At 34.7% G+C, this 19,283-nt stretch overlaps 2 protein-coding genes across 3 annotated transcripts; one reads left to right on the top strand and one right to left on the bottom strand.

Moving 5' to 3' along the window:
- Positions 1 to 1,196: 1,196 nt before the first annotated feature.
- On the bottom strand, positions 1,197 to 8,511 carry LOC140825160 (beta-adaptin-like protein C). Its single transcript, XM_073186759.1, has 15 exons — positions 8,283 to 8,511; positions 7,771 to 7,968; positions 6,975 to 7,088; positions 6,594 to 6,844; positions 5,859 to 5,994; positions 5,517 to 5,696; positions 5,327 to 5,419; positions 4,913 to 5,124; positions 4,749 to 4,812; positions 4,481 to 4,660; positions 3,546 to 3,638; positions 2,672 to 3,054; positions 2,381 to 2,570; positions 2,101 to 2,304; positions 1,197 to 1,677 (listed from the first exon to the last, which is right to left on the bottom strand). The coding sequence occupies exons 1-15, from the start codon at positions 8,367 to 8,369 to the stop codon at positions 1,378 to 1,380; spliced, it is 2,685 nt and encodes an 894-aa protein (XP_073042860.1). The 5' UTR covers positions 8,370 to 8,511; the 3' UTR covers positions 1,197 to 1,377.
- Positions 8,512 to 9,138: 627 nt separating this feature from the next.
- LOC140825159 (general transcription and DNA repair factor IIH helicase/translocase subunit XPB1-like) lies at positions 9,139 to 17,117 on the top strand. Of its 2 annotated transcripts, none has more exons than XM_073186758.1 (20): positions 9,139 to 9,257; positions 9,409 to 9,449; positions 9,567 to 9,642; positions 9,751 to 9,913; positions 10,570 to 10,792; positions 10,883 to 10,939; positions 11,084 to 11,227; positions 11,759 to 11,839; positions 11,966 to 12,053; positions 12,644 to 12,981; positions 13,049 to 13,124; positions 13,222 to 13,415; positions 13,904 to 14,067; positions 14,155 to 14,227; positions 14,932 to 15,045; positions 15,818 to 15,898; positions 15,996 to 16,055; positions 16,229 to 16,312; positions 16,411 to 16,553; positions 16,693 to 17,117. In XM_073186758.1, exons 1-20 carry the CDS (start codon positions 9,248 to 9,250, stop codon positions 16,787 to 16,789), a joined length of 2,307 nt encoding a protein of 768 aa, XP_073042859.1. In that variant the 5' UTR covers positions 9,139 to 9,247; the 3' UTR covers positions 16,790 to 17,117. The 2 variants fall into 2 exon arrangements, with proteins under 2 accessions (XP_073042859.1, XP_073042857.1); XM_073186756.1 differs by having other exon boundaries at positions 9,409 to 9,462.
- Positions 17,118 to 19,283: the final 2,166 nt, after the last annotated feature.

Raw genomic sequence — 19,283 nt, 5'->3', positions numbered from 1 at the left:
TGTTTAGATTTATGTCCCAGGTATATCGATAACAATGAGAATTGTGTACGAACTACGATGTGCTTTCCAGAAATTTTATTATTATTTTAGTTTCTAAGATAGGATCATATCATCTTATGATCTGCGAGACATGATCTTCCCAAAAAAAATCATAGATATGATATATTTTAAAATTTTAAAATATTCTATGTAATATCAACAAATTAATAACCGAGTAAAATCCTATATGATATGGCTGATATAATAATTTTTTTTCTAAATACAAAATCAAAATTATTTAATTCTCCGATACAATTTAATTAAATATCTTTCTCCTCACTTAAACATAATTACATTGGAATATGTTTAAAAATCGGAATTGCTAAAATGTATCTTATGATGCAATAAAACACTTAACCATTTATCTTATAATGTTAAGATATTAATTGATTCCATGTTTGATTCAAATTATATAAATGATTACTTTTAATCTCACGTATCATTGTTTTATCGAAATATATATTTTTTTAATCATCAATATAACATGCATATTTCTTCATCTTATTCACAAATCAAACGGTGACTAACGATATAAATATCTAGCCGATTAAATTTTAAAATACAAAAAAAAATATTGGAGCTCGAGTACTTCACAAGTACTTAAATTTGGGAAATTCATCTAAAAAACGCATTTGAGTGACTCAAACTCGATCGAAACCAACATCATGTTTTTGCAAATCTTTTGCACTCCAAATGATTGCACATTTTTAGGAAGAAAAATGTTAAAATCAAGATAAAAATGATAGTAATTAATTAAAACGACCTCATGAAGCTTTATCTCTCGCTCTTAAGTTCAGAAAAATACATAAGATGTGACACATATTATTTGGGAAATGTTTTTTATTTTCAGAAATATTCAGATATATGACTTCAAACGAGCACAAAATATATACAACACGACATATATAAAAAACCCTGAAAATAAGATAATTCTTCAAATTTCTAGTTAAGTTTGTTTTAGCAAGCATTGACTTTCAAAATGTAGAAGTACTCCCACAAATAAGTGTTTCTGTAATTGGATCGATTGGTCCGACCAAAAATCAGTCACGAATCCGATTCATGTATCGTCCAGCCTGTGAAGAACTCGACTAGTCTGGTTCATAAATTTTTAATTTTTTTAAATTCAATTTTCCCTTTTAAATCAACATATTCAAGCATCATACACAAATCATAGCTAGGTAAAAAGGTCGTCGATAAATAAGAAATTACGCTAAGTAATAAGCAATAAAGCACTCCAATTATGGTGTTAAAAAAATGTGTATCCATAACACAACCCACACGAAAAACCAGAACACAGTGGATAGCGGAACTGGGATCAAGAGAAAGGATACTACCATATCAATTTTGGAAGAGAGCTTCTATGGCTTCGAAGAAAAGAGGGGCCATTTCAGGGCTTGGTGTTTTTACCGCACATTTAAGGCCAGGGATACCGATGGCTGCCGTAAGTTCGACTAAGAAAGGGATCCCTCGAGGAATCTTGGCGGATAGATACAAAACTTCTTGATTTGTGTGCTTGCGCTTCGCAATAAAGAACATATTGGATGCAGCCAACCGGTCTATGGTTGCTTCAAAACTATTCACCACAATTGCTGGGAAGTCCTTGGAGATCTCGTTAGAATCAGGTAGCGATTTCCACGTCTGCAATGTACAGAGGTGCAAAATCAATTTCCAGAAACATATAGCTAAATAGCTCATGACGTGTATAAATTGAATATCTGCATTGGTTGGTTTTCTAGTAGATTACAAATCATATATACATTCAACCACAATCCATTATTTTCCAAACTTGCATATATCTATCCATTATAATTGACAGCTAACATTTTCGTCAAAAGCTACCACAGTGACACCTTCAGTGCAACTTCAGGAGAAGTGAGGCAAACATTGGTTTTGTATGTTCGCCTGTGAGGTTATCAACATACAGATTATATCTGATGGTAATCATCGTCGTGAATGATAATAAATGTTTGGCAGCACATATAATATGTTCAGGTGTCTCAAAAGCAGAAGAAAGCACATGAGGATTCAATAAACGAATTAGCAATGAGAAAAATTTTGTACCTCAAGAAATGCTGATCGCTCCATTTTCCCATCCTCAGCAAAAAATACAAGCAACGGAATGCTGTCATTAAAATACCATACAGGTTGCTGATTATTTTTTACAGCAACCTGCAGAAGTGTACTCGGTGGACCAGGAGAAACGTTCTGGAACAAAACCATAGGTAGAAGAGTGCTTGCAGATGTACCAGGTAGCAATTGAGGAACCTGATTGAAAAAAAAAAAAATTAGCTGGAAACAAAGAGTAAAAGCCAAAATCCTAGAAATTGCCAATAATAAATACCTGAAGCGGTCCAGCTGCAGCCAGACCGAAAGTGTTCTTGTTGAACTGAATCATAAACCCATCAAGTGGAATCTGTGTATTGTTCTCAAATAACATGCTGTAAAATATTTGGCCGTCTTTTCGGATCAGCTGAGCACGGATTTGTAGACCTTGACCAGTAGGTGCAGGTAATACAACTGGTAAAGGAGGTCTGCAACTCAAAAGGTTTCAGTTGATGAATGTTCCGGTTAAACAGGTTTAAACAAGAAAATAAAATACATAATAACCACAACTGAATTACAACAAACATACCCAGAAATGGTTGTAGGCTGATCCTCTGATGCACTGTTATTATCTAAGCCAATCAGATCAAGTAAATCAGGTATGGCTGTAGGAGCAGCTGGTAGCCTTCCAGCTGCATTCTGAGCATTACCTGTGGCAGCCGGCGATGACGCACCTGCATCAGCTGCTTGAGTAGATGATTCAGAATACCCTCCTTCACTTCCATCAGGATAATCCTCTTCCTCAGTTTTTTGGACGGTCTTAACACGTGTTACAAATGCATCAGGGGGCTTATGGTAGACAGAGGACAATGTAGCAATGTTGGCAAGAAGCTCATCCAGGAGAGAAGGGTCGAGTTGATTCGAATCATCACTTATCACAGGCTTTTCAGCTAAGACAACATCCTTTGCTGCCTGAAGATTCAAAAAATTGTTATTGATAAAAAATAAAGAGACACATGCATACAAAAAAAAGTTCCCTAGAAGCTAAGACACAAATAATGGAAAGACTTAGGCACTATTAACTAGAAACACTGACAAACCAAGCACTACAAGCCAGCAAGCACAACCAGAGTTGTAAGCTTGAAAACCAACCGACTGCAATTTTTCCACATACCCGACCCTGTAAACTCAAGTCTTACACAACCAAAAACACCTAGACCTAAGCTGACACTAGCAATGCTAAATTAAATAAATACACCAAATCAACCCCAATTCATCCTAACACCAGAAAAAAATTTGTTTTTCTTTTATTTCTTCAAATTTTCCAGGTGTAACATGCAGTGACAATCAATACAAATTCTTACCAAAAATTTAGTGCATTAACACCCAAAATAAGCGAGAAAAAAGGAATATCATGAAGCAATAAAGCAGAATCTAACAGTTCTAACAAAACACGTGCATACCTCAGGATCGGTTGAGAGGAGTCGCCAGTATATATATGCACGATCTCTCAGATCTGGGTTGTCGGTTTCGACAGTGGCATTATTCAAAACAACCTATTCATAAGATTATAATGAAAGCCAAATTCTAAACATGCATTTAATTTAAGAAAGATAAAAAGACCGTGAAAAGCCTTGGTTTAAAACACAGGTTAAATGAACATCAGAAATTATGAATTATCCCCAATTGTTACATGGAAAACTAAATAAAGGAAAGACTTTTAACTCATCTAAACACGTCCTTTTTAACAAGTGGTAACAAAAACTGCACACAAACACACATGTAAAGGCACAAGAGGAGTACACCCGGGTGCAAGATGCAGCAGCAGCAAGCCTGGAGCTAGATGCAGAGAGGTGGCACATAGCTCCAACCTTGCACCATAAGGTGTAGTTTCTAAGGCTTACACCGAGGATGATAAAACAAAATGTATGGGCCTCTTTTCTCCTATCAAAGGAAACAACCTCTTCCAAGACAAAACATGCTGAAGAGGAGAGCTTGGCCAGATTTAGCTATACCTTCATCAAGGGCCTAAATTTTTACTTGCGATATTGAAATTCTAATAGTTTTTTTTTTTTTTTGATAGGAAACATTATTTTATTTTTAATACAGTAAAAAGGATAACATCAGTGGACTAGAAATTCACTGTCCTAATCTAGTAAACAATGGCACGATTAGTTTAGTGATATACATAATCTTTGTCTTATCAAATCGAAAATCGAAACATTCTTGAAATCTTTGTGAATTCCGATCCAATTCTAATAGTTTTTATTAAACATGAAACCTTGCGAACTGTCGCATACAGCCTCGGAAACGATGTTCAAATGAATTACAAATGATTGGGGTCAATCAAGAACATAGAGAAGTTAAAGATCATGAATGAAATAGCTAAAACGGAAACCTGGATCATCTGTTGTGGGCCTTCGGTTGGCTTCTTGAGGAAAAGTTTGACCGTCGCTGTCAAAAGCTGTAACTGAACTTGCGGAGGTTCCTCGGGAAATGTTTCCAAAAAGCTCTCCAAGAGCTCATCAGCATTATCAATTCTTTCAGCATATTCACCGATGATCCAAATCATTGATGCCTGTAAAGAAATATGGAGGAAAACAAGCTCAAAATGGCCAGAAAGAAATATTTTGAAGAGCCCAAAGGATCTCGTCCCCTCAAAGTACCTTTGCTTCTGGCTCATCCAAGGTGTCCAAGTTCTCACATAGTGTAGCAATGATGGACTCATAACTGAGACAGATAATTGATTAATTTACGTTTCGAAAGTCAAAACTTATTAGAACAAGTCCCACACTAATTACCAGACTCGAAGATAAAAACACTGACATACGTGTTAGGGTATCTCCTAAAGATATCCTTAATCACTATGATAGCTTCTTGAACAACATAGTTTACTTTGATCTTGATCAATTCAAGCAACACGCTGATACACCGTTCAGCTGCTCTCTCTAACTTGATCGCACATCGTCCAATGGCACGAACAGCTTTTCTGACAAAATCTACATCTACTTCTGTAGCATACTCTTTGAACTCCAATAAAACCTGCGAGCATAGGTGTAGAGAGGTTATCATGGAACAAAATCAATTCAAACACAAGATAAAATAAATCTACATCTACTTCTGTAGCATACTCTTTGAACTCCAATAAAACCTGCGAGCATAGGTGTAGAGAGGTTATCATGGAACAAAATCAATTCAAACACAAGATAAACTATGCAATCTACTGCAACAAAAGTCAACTCACTTGGTCTATATTTCTATCTGATGCAAGCTTTATCATTATTTCCAACTTTTCCATCTTCACGTAAATTGGATCATTGTACTTGCAAAAGAACACCTAAATGGCAAAGGCAGCACAATCATTTGTAAATTCACCTACATGTTTGAGTCTCTTATCCCAATGAAATGGAGTATAAGACATCATGTAGAATTACCTTGATCTCATGGGCAAGAATTGTGGGTCTCTTTTGCACAATAAGGTTTATGTTTCGCAAAGCAACATATTGAATCTCGGGCTCCGCAGACAGCAATGTCACAAGAGGAGAAGCCATCTTCTTGCAAAGATTCCGGACTACATCAGTGCTAGTAATTAGTTCCATCTGTAAAAGGATCATCTGCAATATTGTTCCACAAGATTACACTATATGTAATGAGCTTTGATTGTGGAGACAGTGACAAATGGCAAAAGTAAACAAGCAAAGGAAAAAAGACGCTGATAAACAACTAATCACAGTTAAACTCATTCCAAAAAATTCTAGAGGCAAATTGACTATAACCTTGACAGCTGAAAGAACAACTGCACAGTTTGCATGTTGTAATCGCGGCGTAACTCTCTCCACTATATTTTCGGCTTCACGAGCATCAGCTGCCTTATACTTGGAAAGAGCGTCCAAAATGAAAACTTGACCCCACCTGAAGGTGGTATATTATGGTTACAACACTATAGAGCATGGAAAATAAGGCTGCACCTTTTGACAAATCAAACAGAGCAGCATATAAATGTTCCACCAAATATCAGTCCAATACTAAGCAATAAGTTCAAATTTAATAATGAATAATCCAAACACATTACATTTATCTTATCTCACTACTAAATATTACCCAGTTTCTACCACAAATCAGGAAAAAGAAAAGAAAAACTTGACATGGAAAATTAAACTACATTCTTGTAGGAAAGTACTGAAAATAAAACCAATCAGTCAAGAAATTGGTATGATTTTAGGAATATTCAAGCTGTACAAATCTATAGCTTTTATGAAACTTAATTAACTGTAATTAGCCTAACACTATTCCATGACAACGATAAAGAGAAAGCCATAACTTCATAACTCCCATTAACAAAAGAAAATATTAGAAAATTAGCATATCTACACTAGATATGATTGAATGCCAACTTAGAACACGCGTATAATAAAAAAAAATATGGGTGAATTGAGTGCATAACAGGTGGGCAATTTAACACATGAATTTGTATTTTCATCGGGTGAACCAGTCATGCTGTTCCTACTCACTCGGTGCATTCATTCAGAGCAGTAAGAAGCTTTGAGAGCGTGTTACTAGTGATTTCAAAGATGGGTTTGCTACTGTTCTCTTGAATTTCAGCAAGTGAAGCAACAGCATTTGCGACAACCATGGGATTGTTGTCCGAAATTAAATCCTTCAGAGCATCTAGGAAACCTCTATCCTCTACCAACTCCGCATTTATGTCGTAAAGTTTAGCAACACATATAGCTGCTGTCTTGCGGACATATGGGTCGTCATCCTGATATGAAAAAAAAGCAGACAAAATGGCATCGCTTAGTCATTACTCACCAAATTTCACTCATGTCTTGGCCATAGTAAAATGAATTCAAATAGAGAGTATACTGCATAAGAAATATTGGTAAAGATACCTTGAGGCACCGCTGCAAAGGATCACATAAATACTCTGTAATTTTATCAACCCGGATGCATCCCATTGTCCTCACAGCCAAAGCACGGATCAAGGGATTTGGGTCTTGGGAATCCTGAGAAACATGATGGCGTGAAACTTTACCCCTCGCCATCGACATTTACAAATTGTTGAAGAAGCCGGCTTTGGTAGTCATTCATTAGATAAACATTGTTACAACATTTTACAAAAATTCCTTGCAAAGGATAGTTAAGATATCATTTACCCCAAACATGGCTGAACAGCCACCAGCTTGTCATTATTTCTTCAATGCAACAGAGCACATATTTTAAGGTGCCTACTAAAGTTTTATTTCATACACCACCTTAGCTAGCACAACCACTCCCATTTATTCACTAGAGTCCCACCCTCTTCAATAATTGCAAACGAAAACTAACTGTTATGCGTGGAGTGTGATCATCAGATGATCAAAGATTGTTAACATAAAAAAGAATCGAGGGGTGAAAGCACTTTCATTGTCCGCTGTTTAGAGCTCGACTTAGTTTTCACATGAAAGATAAGGACTCTCCCTCGTCCTTTCTATATTTATCTTTGGACATCCAAGGGAGAAATTTTTTTCCTATCAATTAAAAGGTACAGAATGCATTTATTACAAGCAACAATAAATTGAATTTGTACATCGCCGTTGCCAAATACATATCTCGACCAGCAAAGCAACAATGGGGACTCATATGTTGACCCTGAGTATACAAACTATGAAAATCCCAGAGCTCGTGCAAAAAAACACAGCTGCTTACCTTAACAAACGTATTCACTGCTAATATAGCAAGATCAGGTTGGCTCTTTGCATAGTTGATGAGATACAAATATACAAGCTTTTTAAGCTCCAAATTTTCCGTTTGCATACAATTCACAACATCCGTAAAGAGGGATGATACGTCCTTCCCCACTGTCATTGCAGCAATAACCTTCTTAACTGCATCTTTCCTCTTGTCCTGAATCCACAAAGTGCACGTGTAAAAAAATGGCACGCGATCAAATTAAAGAATATCCACCCAGCCCAATAGATTTCCCATGTCGACAAATAAAAGGCCACAATTTTACTCACACCATGGCATGAATAGACGATAAGACCCCATAAATCAGACACAATAACGATAACTCCAAACGGCATTTCTCGTCAATTAGACCCAAAAAATGTTAGATCCGACTCTAATTCACACTAAATCCACTAAGATCCCAGCAGATTTATCAACGCTCAAATTGAACACGCCACACAAACATAAAGAGCTACGGGAGAAACAGGCACCTTGTACTGAGAATTGAGTTCTTCTTTGAGCTCGGGGATTTCACCCTTTTTGGTGGTGGAAAAATACTTCGAATCGTGCCCGCTCATCGCTCTTCAATATGCAGAACTCTGCTTTCGCCGTGTGCAAGAGAAGAAGAAAGAGGGGGATCGGTCGCGATTAAGTAAATCAATTTTCCCCACAAAAAAAGTGTGAAATCAAGACAATGGAGATGAAGCAGGCAGGAGAATAGAAATAATTGTCAATTTTTTTGATAGAAATTTTACCTTAGTGTATTGGTTATATTTCATGTACGAATAATTGTTTAGTTTATTTTGTTGTTATACATAAAATACTTACTTAAAAATGAATGAAATTATTTTATTTTTTTTACACACGTCAAATTTTCTATGAAATTATTATTTAAAGTTTGATATTTATTAATATTAGTTATTGTTAAATATTAAAAAATATTAATTAAATATATTGAATAGACTCGAATAATTGACATATCGTTTTTTGTAAATCAAATCATAATTAAAAAATATTTATATTGATAAATAAAAATATTTTAAATAAATAAAAATTATTCATGTTCAATTACAGTTCAAAAAAAATTTAAAAAATGACATTAATAATTTACAATTTTATATAAGTTTCTATAAAAAAAAAATTATAAATATTTATAAAAATATAGATTCTATAAAAAAAAATTAAAATTTTATAAGATTATATAAAAGTCACTATAAAAATCTATCATTAAAAAAAAATTCAACAAATTTCGACAATGAATACACTTTCCATAATTTAATTTTGTTTCCTTATTTAGTTTCGTAAATACAGCACTATTAAGGGGTTATTGTGCTAATAGCTGTCAGGCGGTTCGCTTCGTCTCTCCTATTTATATACCACGGCTTGTACGTTCATTATTTTGTCACAGCACAATACATTCACGAAGATCCCAAATCAAAATCTGAAATTTTGCTAAATGGGAAATGGTAATTCTTTTACAAGAACTGATTATCGGAATTATATTTGAATTTATTCATATTTCCACGAGCACACGGCCAGTAATTGTAGACTGATTACTGAACGGAAATTTTTAAAGTTTCGATACTCAATTTGATTTGATCATCGTTTGAATTCCAGGCGATAAAGGCCGACCAATCAAAAAAATCAAGTTCTCCAAGGTTCAAAGGATTTGTGTGTTTCAATTCTTTTTGTTTGTTTAGTTCCTTACCTTTTTTAACTGAAATGTCGTGGGATTTATGTATTTTTATGTCGTTTATTTATTATTTATTTTGAAGGAGGAGCATAAAATTATAGGTGCTGATGAAGATAATTATCATATCCATGATGACATGGACGAAGATCTCGGAGATGGTATCGGCGATAATTTAAAGATTGTGGCATAAATTTCCCCCAACTTTTATGGTGGTGTTGCGTTTGTGAGGAGTTCAGTTGATCAATTTGTCTAATTTGTTCTTTCAGGAGAAGGGAAAAAGAGAGATTTTTCAAGATTGGAACTTAAACCTGATCATGAAAATCGGCCATTGTGGGCTTGTGCCGATGGTCGCATTTTCTTGGAGACTTTCTCTACGCTGTATAAACAGGCCTATGATTTTCTTATTGCCATCGCTGAACCAGTTTGCAGGTAAATTGGGACACTTTAGTTCCAAGTGAGCGCCAAGGAAGTTTTGATTGTTGATTGATTGCTACTATACTTGTTTGTGTTTAAATGTATGTTGACAGTTTGTTTTTGTCCGCAACTAAGATATGATGGCACATACCATTGACTGAGATTGAACTTTACTGGTATATTTATCAGTTCCAGTTCGATAGTTGAGAACTAAGATATTTTAACTTTCTCTTGTATGCCTGATCTCATGGAAATATGTTATGTGCAACATACTTTTAACATCCTACGACTATCATCCATTTGTTAACTTGCAGTGTGTTTATTAGCCTGAAATGCAATATAGCTCAAGACCATTGTGAAATTGTGTGGCTAACAACATTTTTATTCATTTCTAATTTTCTATATTGGTTATGTATGTCTGGGTTTGATCCACATGACCTGGCAAAATATGCTATTTGTAGTAGTAGTATGGCTTGAGAAAATTTATAATTGGGCAATGAACTCAACCACTGCTGTCATTGGTCCTATATACAATCTCCACAGAGTGAGCCAATATCTTTTCATTATGTACTTATTTTTGAGTTATTACACTTGTGTGCATGTGCTTGGGCTTTCCTTTCGGTGGTTTAAAATGTTCTTGCAGTTGTTTTGATTATTTTTTTACTCAACAGGCCAGAATCAATGCATGAGTACAACTTGACTCCACATTCCCTGTATGCTGCGGTGTCAGTTGGACTTGAAACAGAGACTATTATTTCTGTTCTAAATAAATTATCAAAGACCAAGCTTCCAAAAGACATGATTGATTTTATACATAATTCCACTGCTAATTATGGCAAAGTGAAGCTCGTGCTCAAGAAGAATAAATATTTAGTTGAGTCACCATTTCCAGAGGCAAGACGTTCTACTCTACCTATCCTTTAGTTAAAATGAAGCTTATGATTTCGATGTTATATTTTTTCTACTGCTATCAAAAATTTTCAGGTATTGAAAAAATTGTTAATGGATGAGGTTATAGGACGAGCAAGGATTTCCTTTGAGGTATGTGCTTGTGGTATTTGTCTTTGTATGGTTAATCCCGCCCTTGATAGCTTTTCCATCTGGGTCAATTTTGTATGTAAGCCCATATAGCTTTTCTGTTGTCTTTGGTCCATAATTTACACACTTCGAACGCTGTTACTTTAGGGAGTTGAAGGAAATGATGGTTTTACAAAAGGAAAATCTACTGGTGAAATAGAAGGTGGGCACAATGAGTTGCTAAATGAAGTCGAGTTGGCAGCTGCAGCTGAAGAAAAAGAAACTCATTCATTTGAAATTGATCCTGCTCAGGTTGGTCTTTGCATCTTTTTAAGATGAACTGTAATTGGGAAGTCAAACTGCAGACCTTAAGTCTCCTGTTTTTAATTTTGATAAATGTTCTTTTTAGTTGGGATGCTTCAACAATTCAGTTTGCTTTTATTCCTCGTAAAATATTCAAAGTAAAATGCCATTTGGAGTTTCTCCTTGCTAAATATTTCGATTTTGAACTATTTACTTTGATAAACATTTGTATGATCTACTATTTTACATAGTCCCATATTATAATTTTTCAAGTTGTATACATTGTTTTCATGGACATACACAACATATGCTGCATGTTTTGAACCAACTGCTTTGCAGGATTTGTTTCAATGAGCTGACCACAGCTTAGATCTCTTCCAAATTTGAGATGATAGCACAATCCAATTTCGTTTATTTTTTTAACTTTACTTACCAAACCTGGTGGGAATTCAAATGTTGAATTATATTTTGATGCCATTTCAGCTAAACATTCAATCGCTTTCCAATGGATTGTGTGGAGTTAACTAGTTTTCTGTACAGGTTGAAAATGTAAAGCAACGGTGTTTGCCAAATGCTCTAAATTATCCCATGTTGGAGGAGTATGACTTTAGAAATGACACTGTGAGTGGCCCTTATTTCCTTCCAAGAATTAGAAAGTTATGTGTATGGAAGATCATGATTTCAGTAGTTTTAGTTGTCACCATTAGGTATGCTTCGTGATTCCACTCATTGTCATGGATATGGCAGGTCAATCCCGATCTGGAGGTTGAATTGAAGCCCCACGCACAACCACGGCCTTATCAAGAAAAAAGTCTTAGTAAAATGTTTGGAAATGGTAAGTGTAATCCCACAAAGCCTTTCTCATGCTTTATTGTGGTACAGTATCAAGAAAAGAGCATGGTGAAATGTTTGGAAATGGCGAGTATAATTGCAACCTATGTTCATAATCATTGTGATTATTTTATTTGTACTATTTGTCTGCCACATTACCTACCGTGATCTTTCAATTATTTGTATCTCACATTTCATTTTGGACATATGATCCTTGTAAATAAAACACACGTAATTAACGCCTTGGGCCTTGAAGGTGCACCAAGGATGGTGTTTAAAGGATAAGGCTTGCAACTTCATCGAAGGGCTGCGCCTTAATTTGTGTCGAGGTGCAAAGGCTGGACTTGCTGAGCCTTGAGCTTAGTCGCAAGTCTTGTGGCTTTTAACTTTTACAAGATGGCAATATATTTTTATGAACATTTTGATTATGTAAATGTAAATTTACATGCATATGAAAAGAATCATATAAGTAATTAGATGTCATGGAAGTGTGAACTTTCATTTATATTCTGTTACTCTGTTTTACTGGCTAAGAGAATCAACATTTTAGAGACAAATTTATGAGTTAGTACTTCACTATTTTTCTTATTTCAGGTAGAGCGCGCTCCGGTATCATTGTGCTACCGTGTGGTGCAGGAAAGTCTTTGGTTGGTGTTTCTGCTGCTAGCAGGATAAGAAAGAGTTGTCTTTGTTTGGCTACAAATGCGGTGTCTGTGGATCAGTGGGCTTTCCAGTTTAAATTGTGGTCGACTATTACAGAGGAACAAATATGTCGTTTCACATCTGACAGCAAAGAGAGATTCCGTGGCAATGCTGGGGTGGTGGTGACAACATATAATATGATTGCATTTAATGGCAAACGATCTGAAGAAGCTGAGAAGATCCTAGAAGAAATAAGAAACCGGGAATGGGGATTGCTTCTCATGGATGAGGTTTGTTAATGATATAAGTTATTTACATTCTTTGATGATGCATACATTTATAATCTTTAAATTGTAGGTGCATGTAGTCCCCGCTCACATGTTTCGGAAGGTCATCAGCATCACAAAATCTCACTGCAAATTGGGTCTTACTGGTATGTTAGCGCCACATTTATATAAACAATCTATAGTCACCCATGTATACTTGTTGCCAGTGAATGATGACTCAAATTGTTGTCATTATATATGCAGCAACACTTGTGAGAGAAGATGAGAGGATTACCGATTTGAACTTCCTTATTGGTCCAAAGTTATATGAGGCTAATTGGTTGGATTTAGTGAAAGGAGGGTTCATTGCAAATGTTCAGTGTGCAGAAGTCTGGTGTCCAATGACAAAGGAGTTTTTTGCTGAGTATCTAAAGAAAGAAAATTCGAAGAAGAAACAGGCAAGTTGGAATCGGAATATTGTCTTTTTTAATATCTTAAATTTGCTTGAGGAGTATTCAACTGTGATTTTCTAGAATCCAATACTGTTGAATTAATCTCCGGTGGTATACTGCATTGCAAAGACAAAGCTAATTTACCATAACTAAATGAGCAACAGCGCCGGTCATTGATCAAAATCACCTTCGGTGCCCCTTTTAACGATACATTGGTCTTTTCCTATCCATGTTTTCATGCTTGATGAGTGACTTTCAACTCTGACAATTTTTGAGGCTTTTTTTAAAAAAAATTTGTGCTCGGTACTTTTTCCCTGCTATTGGTTAATCCCATGTTTCTCTAATTAATGGAATATTTTTCCAACCACTTAGGATTGAGAATGATTGATTTTTGCTTGAGAATCCGTAAAGGTTATTCTAAACAAACTTTTACAGGCAAATTGAAATTTTATATTTGCTTGTTTATCCAACACGTTTTTCATTGCATCTTTCAGGCTCTTTATGTGATGAACCCTAATAAATTCAGAGCTTGTGAGTTTCTTATCCGTTTCCATGAGCAGCAGCGGGGTGATAAGATAATAGTTTTTGCAGATAATCTTTTTGCTCTGCAAGAATATGCAATAAAGCTTCAAAAACCTATGATTTTTGGTGCAACTAGGTTTGACTTTATCATTTATCTATGAGTTTTGACATGCTTATGCTGTTTTAATATTATGTCATAATAATTGGGTCGTGTGATTCGCAGCCACGCTGAAAGAACTAAAATACTTGAAGCATTTAAAACCAGTCGGGACGTGAACACCGTTTTCCTCTCGAAGGTATGTCCATTACTGCCCAAGTATTGACATCCTCTTGGTAGAGCTACGTGAAGAGACTATCTTTTTCCCAGTGTTCTTGAATTAGTCTATGCACAACTATGTAGCATGTTGTGGTGCATCACCATGTGCTTTCCTGTACTCATACAAGCTGTTTAGAAGCGAGTTATGTTTAGAAGCAAGTCAATTAGAACATGATTAGCCTTTTTCTGATGTTTCTTTATTTTATTTTGTGTTATGCATTTGAAATATGTATCGTCGCTAATGAGGAATCTGCCTTGTATACAAATCTTCACCTGAACTTTCTTGACTATTCATATGATGCATAAATCCCACAAAGCCATTTTTATTGTCAAACTCTATTGCTAAGTGAATAACTGATGTGATGTTAAAATGTGTGGATTACGTTCACAGGCAAACGGCTTTACTTCAGGCATGACTGATGATGGATGTTCATCATTTTGTTTCATAAAATTGCTAATTTAATTACTGACGTGATGTCAAAATATGTGCATTTTGTTCACAAGAGAATATCTTTACTTCAGGCATGACTCATGATGTCTATTCATCATTTGTTTTATAAAATTGTTTATGTTCATTTCAATGCCCTTGTTTTTGTATCTGGATTTTTCTGTTCCTTTGTCCTGTGAAAGCCTGTGGTAGTTTTGGATGATGGGATAATTTAACTGCTGTCTCTTTGATTTCAGGTGGGTGATAATTCCATAGATATTCCAGAGGCAAACGTGATCATTCAGATTTCATCACACGCTGGTTCAAGGCGTCAAGAGGCTCAGCGACTTGGACGTATTCTCAGGGCAAAGGTACGCTTTTCCCAGTACACATGCTCACTATGAAGCACTGATTAGGCTTAAAACTTTTAGATCATATTTTTACAGCTATATAAATTTGAAAAATGGTTTCTCGTTTTTCATGTACCAAGTATAGCCTGGACCCAGTATTCACATTGAGCTTTCCTTTTTACTTTTTGACTGATATTAACTGATTAGTTATGGCGGCATATTTACTTTCTGGATGTTTAAGTGGTTATCAGCGCCTATACTTCTATGAGGCTGTCAGCTTTCAAGGAAATTTTTGGATAGGATTAAATATGTTATCTCGTTATCCTGAAAGAATATTGCGTCTGCTATCCGGAAAGAATATTGCGTCTGCTGGGTTGCATTTCATGCACAACTATATCAATACTTTAAAGAAGTTATGGATTTTCTTCTCCAAGAAAATTTGTCGTATAAAAAGTTGCGGCTTTTATATTTTGGAGGTCAGATTAATATTTTTGACACAAGATCCCCAAGAATATTTTCCCTTTCTCTGCTGCAGAGAGAACCTTAAGATATATATTATTTAAAGTGATTTGACCTTGACACGCTGTGAAATAGATTTAGGAAAATTTAGACCACTCTTTAAGTCAGTATATTTGGGATCTTCCAATATTTTATTCATTGTTGTTTTTGCTGGTCACCTGGATATAAGAAATTTTTTATTCTGTGTGAGTTTGTTCTTATTCACATCTACCTCTGTTTGTGTTTTTCCCTTGGCCTGAGTTTCTCTTCGTGTCTGAATTTATTGATTTAATAGGGTAAGCCTCAAGACAGGGTGGCGGGAGGCAAGGAAGAGTACAATGCATTTTTCTATTCACTTGTATCTACAGACACCCAAGTATGGTAGTCCTCTCCTTCCCATTTACAAGTGATTTGCTTGCTTTTTTTGCCCTGCAATTGACCAGAAATCGCATTATTGATTTATTTTAATGCAGGAGATGTACTACTCAACCAAAAGACAGCAGTTTTTGGTTGATCAGGGTTATAGTTTTAAGGTGCATGACAGTTTCAAAACTTTATGCACTTCATCTTTCTTCCATGATAACGATTCTGACTATATTATCCCTTCAAGTCCATATACTTGCTTCTTGAGATATGTTTCATATACAAATAAATGTTTGAATTGCATTCTGGTCATGCTTTTGAATGTTCTAACTGGCTTTTCCAGGTTATCACGAGCTTACCACCCTCAGACTCGGGACCCGAGTTGAATTACCATCATCTTGATGATCAGTTAGCACTTCTTGGCAAGGTCTTCTTTATTAGTGTCCTTGTTTTGTGGCTTGAAATATTATCCCTTCTCTAGTACTATTCAAGAATGCTGACGACTCTTTATATTTCACAAAATAGGTGCTGAGTGCTGGGGATGATGCAGTTGGTTTAGAGCAACTAGAAGAAGATGCAGATGGCATGGCTCTTGAAAAAGCTCGTCGCTCAGTTGGGTCCATGAGTGCCATGTCTGGAGCTAGTGGAATGGTTTACATGGAATTTAGGTAAGTATTCAGCACCTGCTATGTATCCTTCTAATAAAACCCATTTTTCTTTTCAAAAAATAATACTTCTTTTGTGGCTCTTCCTGCACACCGTAATAATGTATTCAATTGCCCCGTTTATTTGTTGTTTGCGTTGCAGTACCGGGCAGAAAAAGCTACATGGGCAGGCAAAGAACAAGCCTAAGGATCCGGCTAAGAGGCACCACTTATTCAAGAAACGTTTTACTGGTACATAGGTTCTGCATGAATAACTAATTCAATGGGAAAGCACGGCATATAAATTTTTGGGGCCGGTTGGGGAAACATTTATCTAGTTTTGTATTGTTGGAAACAAAGATACAAGTATAATTGCGATACATTATCATCCCATGTACCATGGTGGATGCGACTGGAAAAAATTGAGCAACTTGTTGTTCTCGATGGTGAATTCATACATTCAATTTGTGAGTAAAGGATCTATAGCTGTATGTTTGAAGAGCTTTTCGAGTGCAGTGGGCTTGTCATTTTGTAGAATTTGATCATTTCAGTGATGAATTGATTGTTCAAGGCTTTGCTTGATTTTAACTCTCGATAGATATCCAATTCACTGAGACGTATTTGGATTTTACCAATGATGTTGATTTTAACGAAACAAGATTTTCACTTGAGAAAGAAATGGTTTTATTTATTTATTACCAGTGAGATTTAAACCCAATTACATCTCTTTGTTCCACGAGCTAGGGGAATTTAAACAGCCGTCGGCAAATTGATAATCATAGAGTTGTATGTGTTTATGTCACTTTCTTTGAAGTTTGTAAAAGTCCCCACGAAACAAACTTAGCCCACACTCACTCCAAAGGGAATTTTCATCTTCTCCTTTTTTGCTGAGAGTATATAAGTTTTATATAAATAAGCCATCAATACACATGTCAAGTGTCGGGGGAATGAGATTATTACTCATATGGATAACATCTATCAAGCTAAACATATACATATATCCTTCACATTTTGAAGAATATTTCTTCAATTTATTATCGAGCAAACAGGCGCAAGCACGTACACACTTTTGTGTGTACCTATATATATATATATATATATATATATATATATATATATATATATATATATATACTATTATATTAAGGATGAGCACATGATAGTAACTACCTAGGAGGACACCAAGTTTTTTTTTCAATTTTACCCTTACATGATATTAATATTACACTTTTGTTTTTTGTTATTTTTTTTTCACATTTCAACACACACTTTTATTTATTTTTTTTATTTCAACAATTTAAATATCAATTTAGTCATCTCATAAATTATCAAATTACACTTTAGTCCATTGATAATGATAAAAAAAATTGTACACACGCATCGCGTGTGCATAGTCACTAGTATATTTGAAGTGGAGCATTCCAGCATGCGATTGACGGCTTTTGACAGCATTCCCTATTCCATAATTGTGATTGATCAAGGGCTACACATTAGACGTCTACGCGACGAATTGGAATAATTATTATATCTATACATACTCTATATATAATGGAATAGGCCCTTACAGGTGTGCTAAGGGTTTATCTGAATATATATTTTTTTAAACATATATATTATTATATTTACACACACACACATTATAATATTTGAATTTGATTCATTTTTATGTATATTTTATATGTTTAGACTGCATATAATTCAATTAACACAATATTTCACACGATCATAGAGTTAGTATTTCTTCCATGGCGCTCTTCCGAAAATAAAACGAAATAAACAAAATTAATGCGAAATAAAGAGGATAAGAATATAATATGATTAATTAAGGACATTAACTATATGATAAGATGAATTTGAAACTTTATCTTAATTTTATTTTGAAAAAATAAAATACTTTAAAACTTTATATGTATTTTTAACTCCGCTGCAATTGGATCATATTATTGGGTCGAGACAATTATTCCTATTGGAAATACACTTTATTCGTTTAGGCTTATTATATTGTTCCCATGAAGAATCAAAGGGCACAACATTTCGACATATATATATATATATATATATATATATATATATATATATAAAATTATTACGTTTTGTTAATTTATATATTTTTAGATTATATAAAGGATGAAGAATAAAATATAAATGGCAAAAATATGTATATATATATATATATAAAAATTATTACGTTTTGTTAATTTATATATTTTTAGATTATATGAAGGATGAAGAATAAAATATAAATGGCAAAAATATGTATATATATACACATGAATAATATTTTATAGGAGCAGTCAAAGTTCAATGTATTTTGTTTTATACTAAATCAAAAGTTTGATGATTAAGAGAGACATGCATGATCTCCTGCCTGCTGGGTGTCGTTTGATTTTGTAGAGTCGTGCACCATTCGTGCACAATGAATATTTAATTAATACTATATACTTCTATTAGGTAGAATCTTAATCAATTAATAAATGATGCACTTATGCCATAGCTTTTGTCGTTATTTGAGAGAGGAATGCTACCTGTATATCTTGAAATACGATCAGCTTTTGTAAGTGTAAGAGTTGATGTGGTAGATGAATATTTGAGTAATTATTAAGAGTTTGATTCTTAAAATTAATATTTTTTTGAACGAGTTTGTCATAGAAAACTTCTTCAGTATGATTTATCTGGTTAACCTGAGTTGAATATGAGTTTATCACATAAGATTTGTCCAGTGTACTTTATCTGGTTAACGTGATTTGAAGATTA

Source organism: Primulina eburnea, chromosome 3 (genome assembly GCF_022965805.1).
Source record: "Primulina eburnea isolate SZY01 chromosome 3, ASM2296580v1, whole genome shotgun sequence".
Lineage (NCBI taxonomy): Eukaryota > Viridiplantae > Streptophyta > Magnoliopsida > Lamiales > Gesneriaceae > Primulina > Primulina eburnea.
Note: the sequence above shows the minus strand (reverse complement) of the source record. Positions and strands in the feature narration are given on the sequence as shown.

Bases quoted from the DNA above. Each gene is read 5' to 3' on its own strand.
- LOC140825160 (XM_073186759.1), bottom strand. From the start codon at position 8,369: ATGAGCGGGCACGATTCGAAGTATTTTTCCACCACCAAAAAGGGTGAA. The intron at 4,661-4,748 runs GTACTTTGAGGG...ATTTCTTTACAG, and splicing joins TGGATGAGCCAGAAGCAAAG to GCATCAATGATTTGGATCAT. The intron at 2,305-2,380 runs GTATTTATTATT...TTTTTCAATCAG, and splicing joins CTGCAGCTGGACCGCTTCAG to GTTCCTCAATTGCTACCTGG.
- LOC140825159 (XM_073186756.1), top strand. The intron at 13,125-13,221 runs GTATGTTAGCGC...TTATATATGCAG, and splicing joins CTGCAAATTGGGTCTTACTG to CAACACTTGTGAGAGAAGAT. The intron at 15,899-15,995 runs GTATGGTAGTCC...ATTTTAATGCAG, and splicing joins TTGTATCTACAGACACCCAA to GAGATGTACTACTCAACCAA.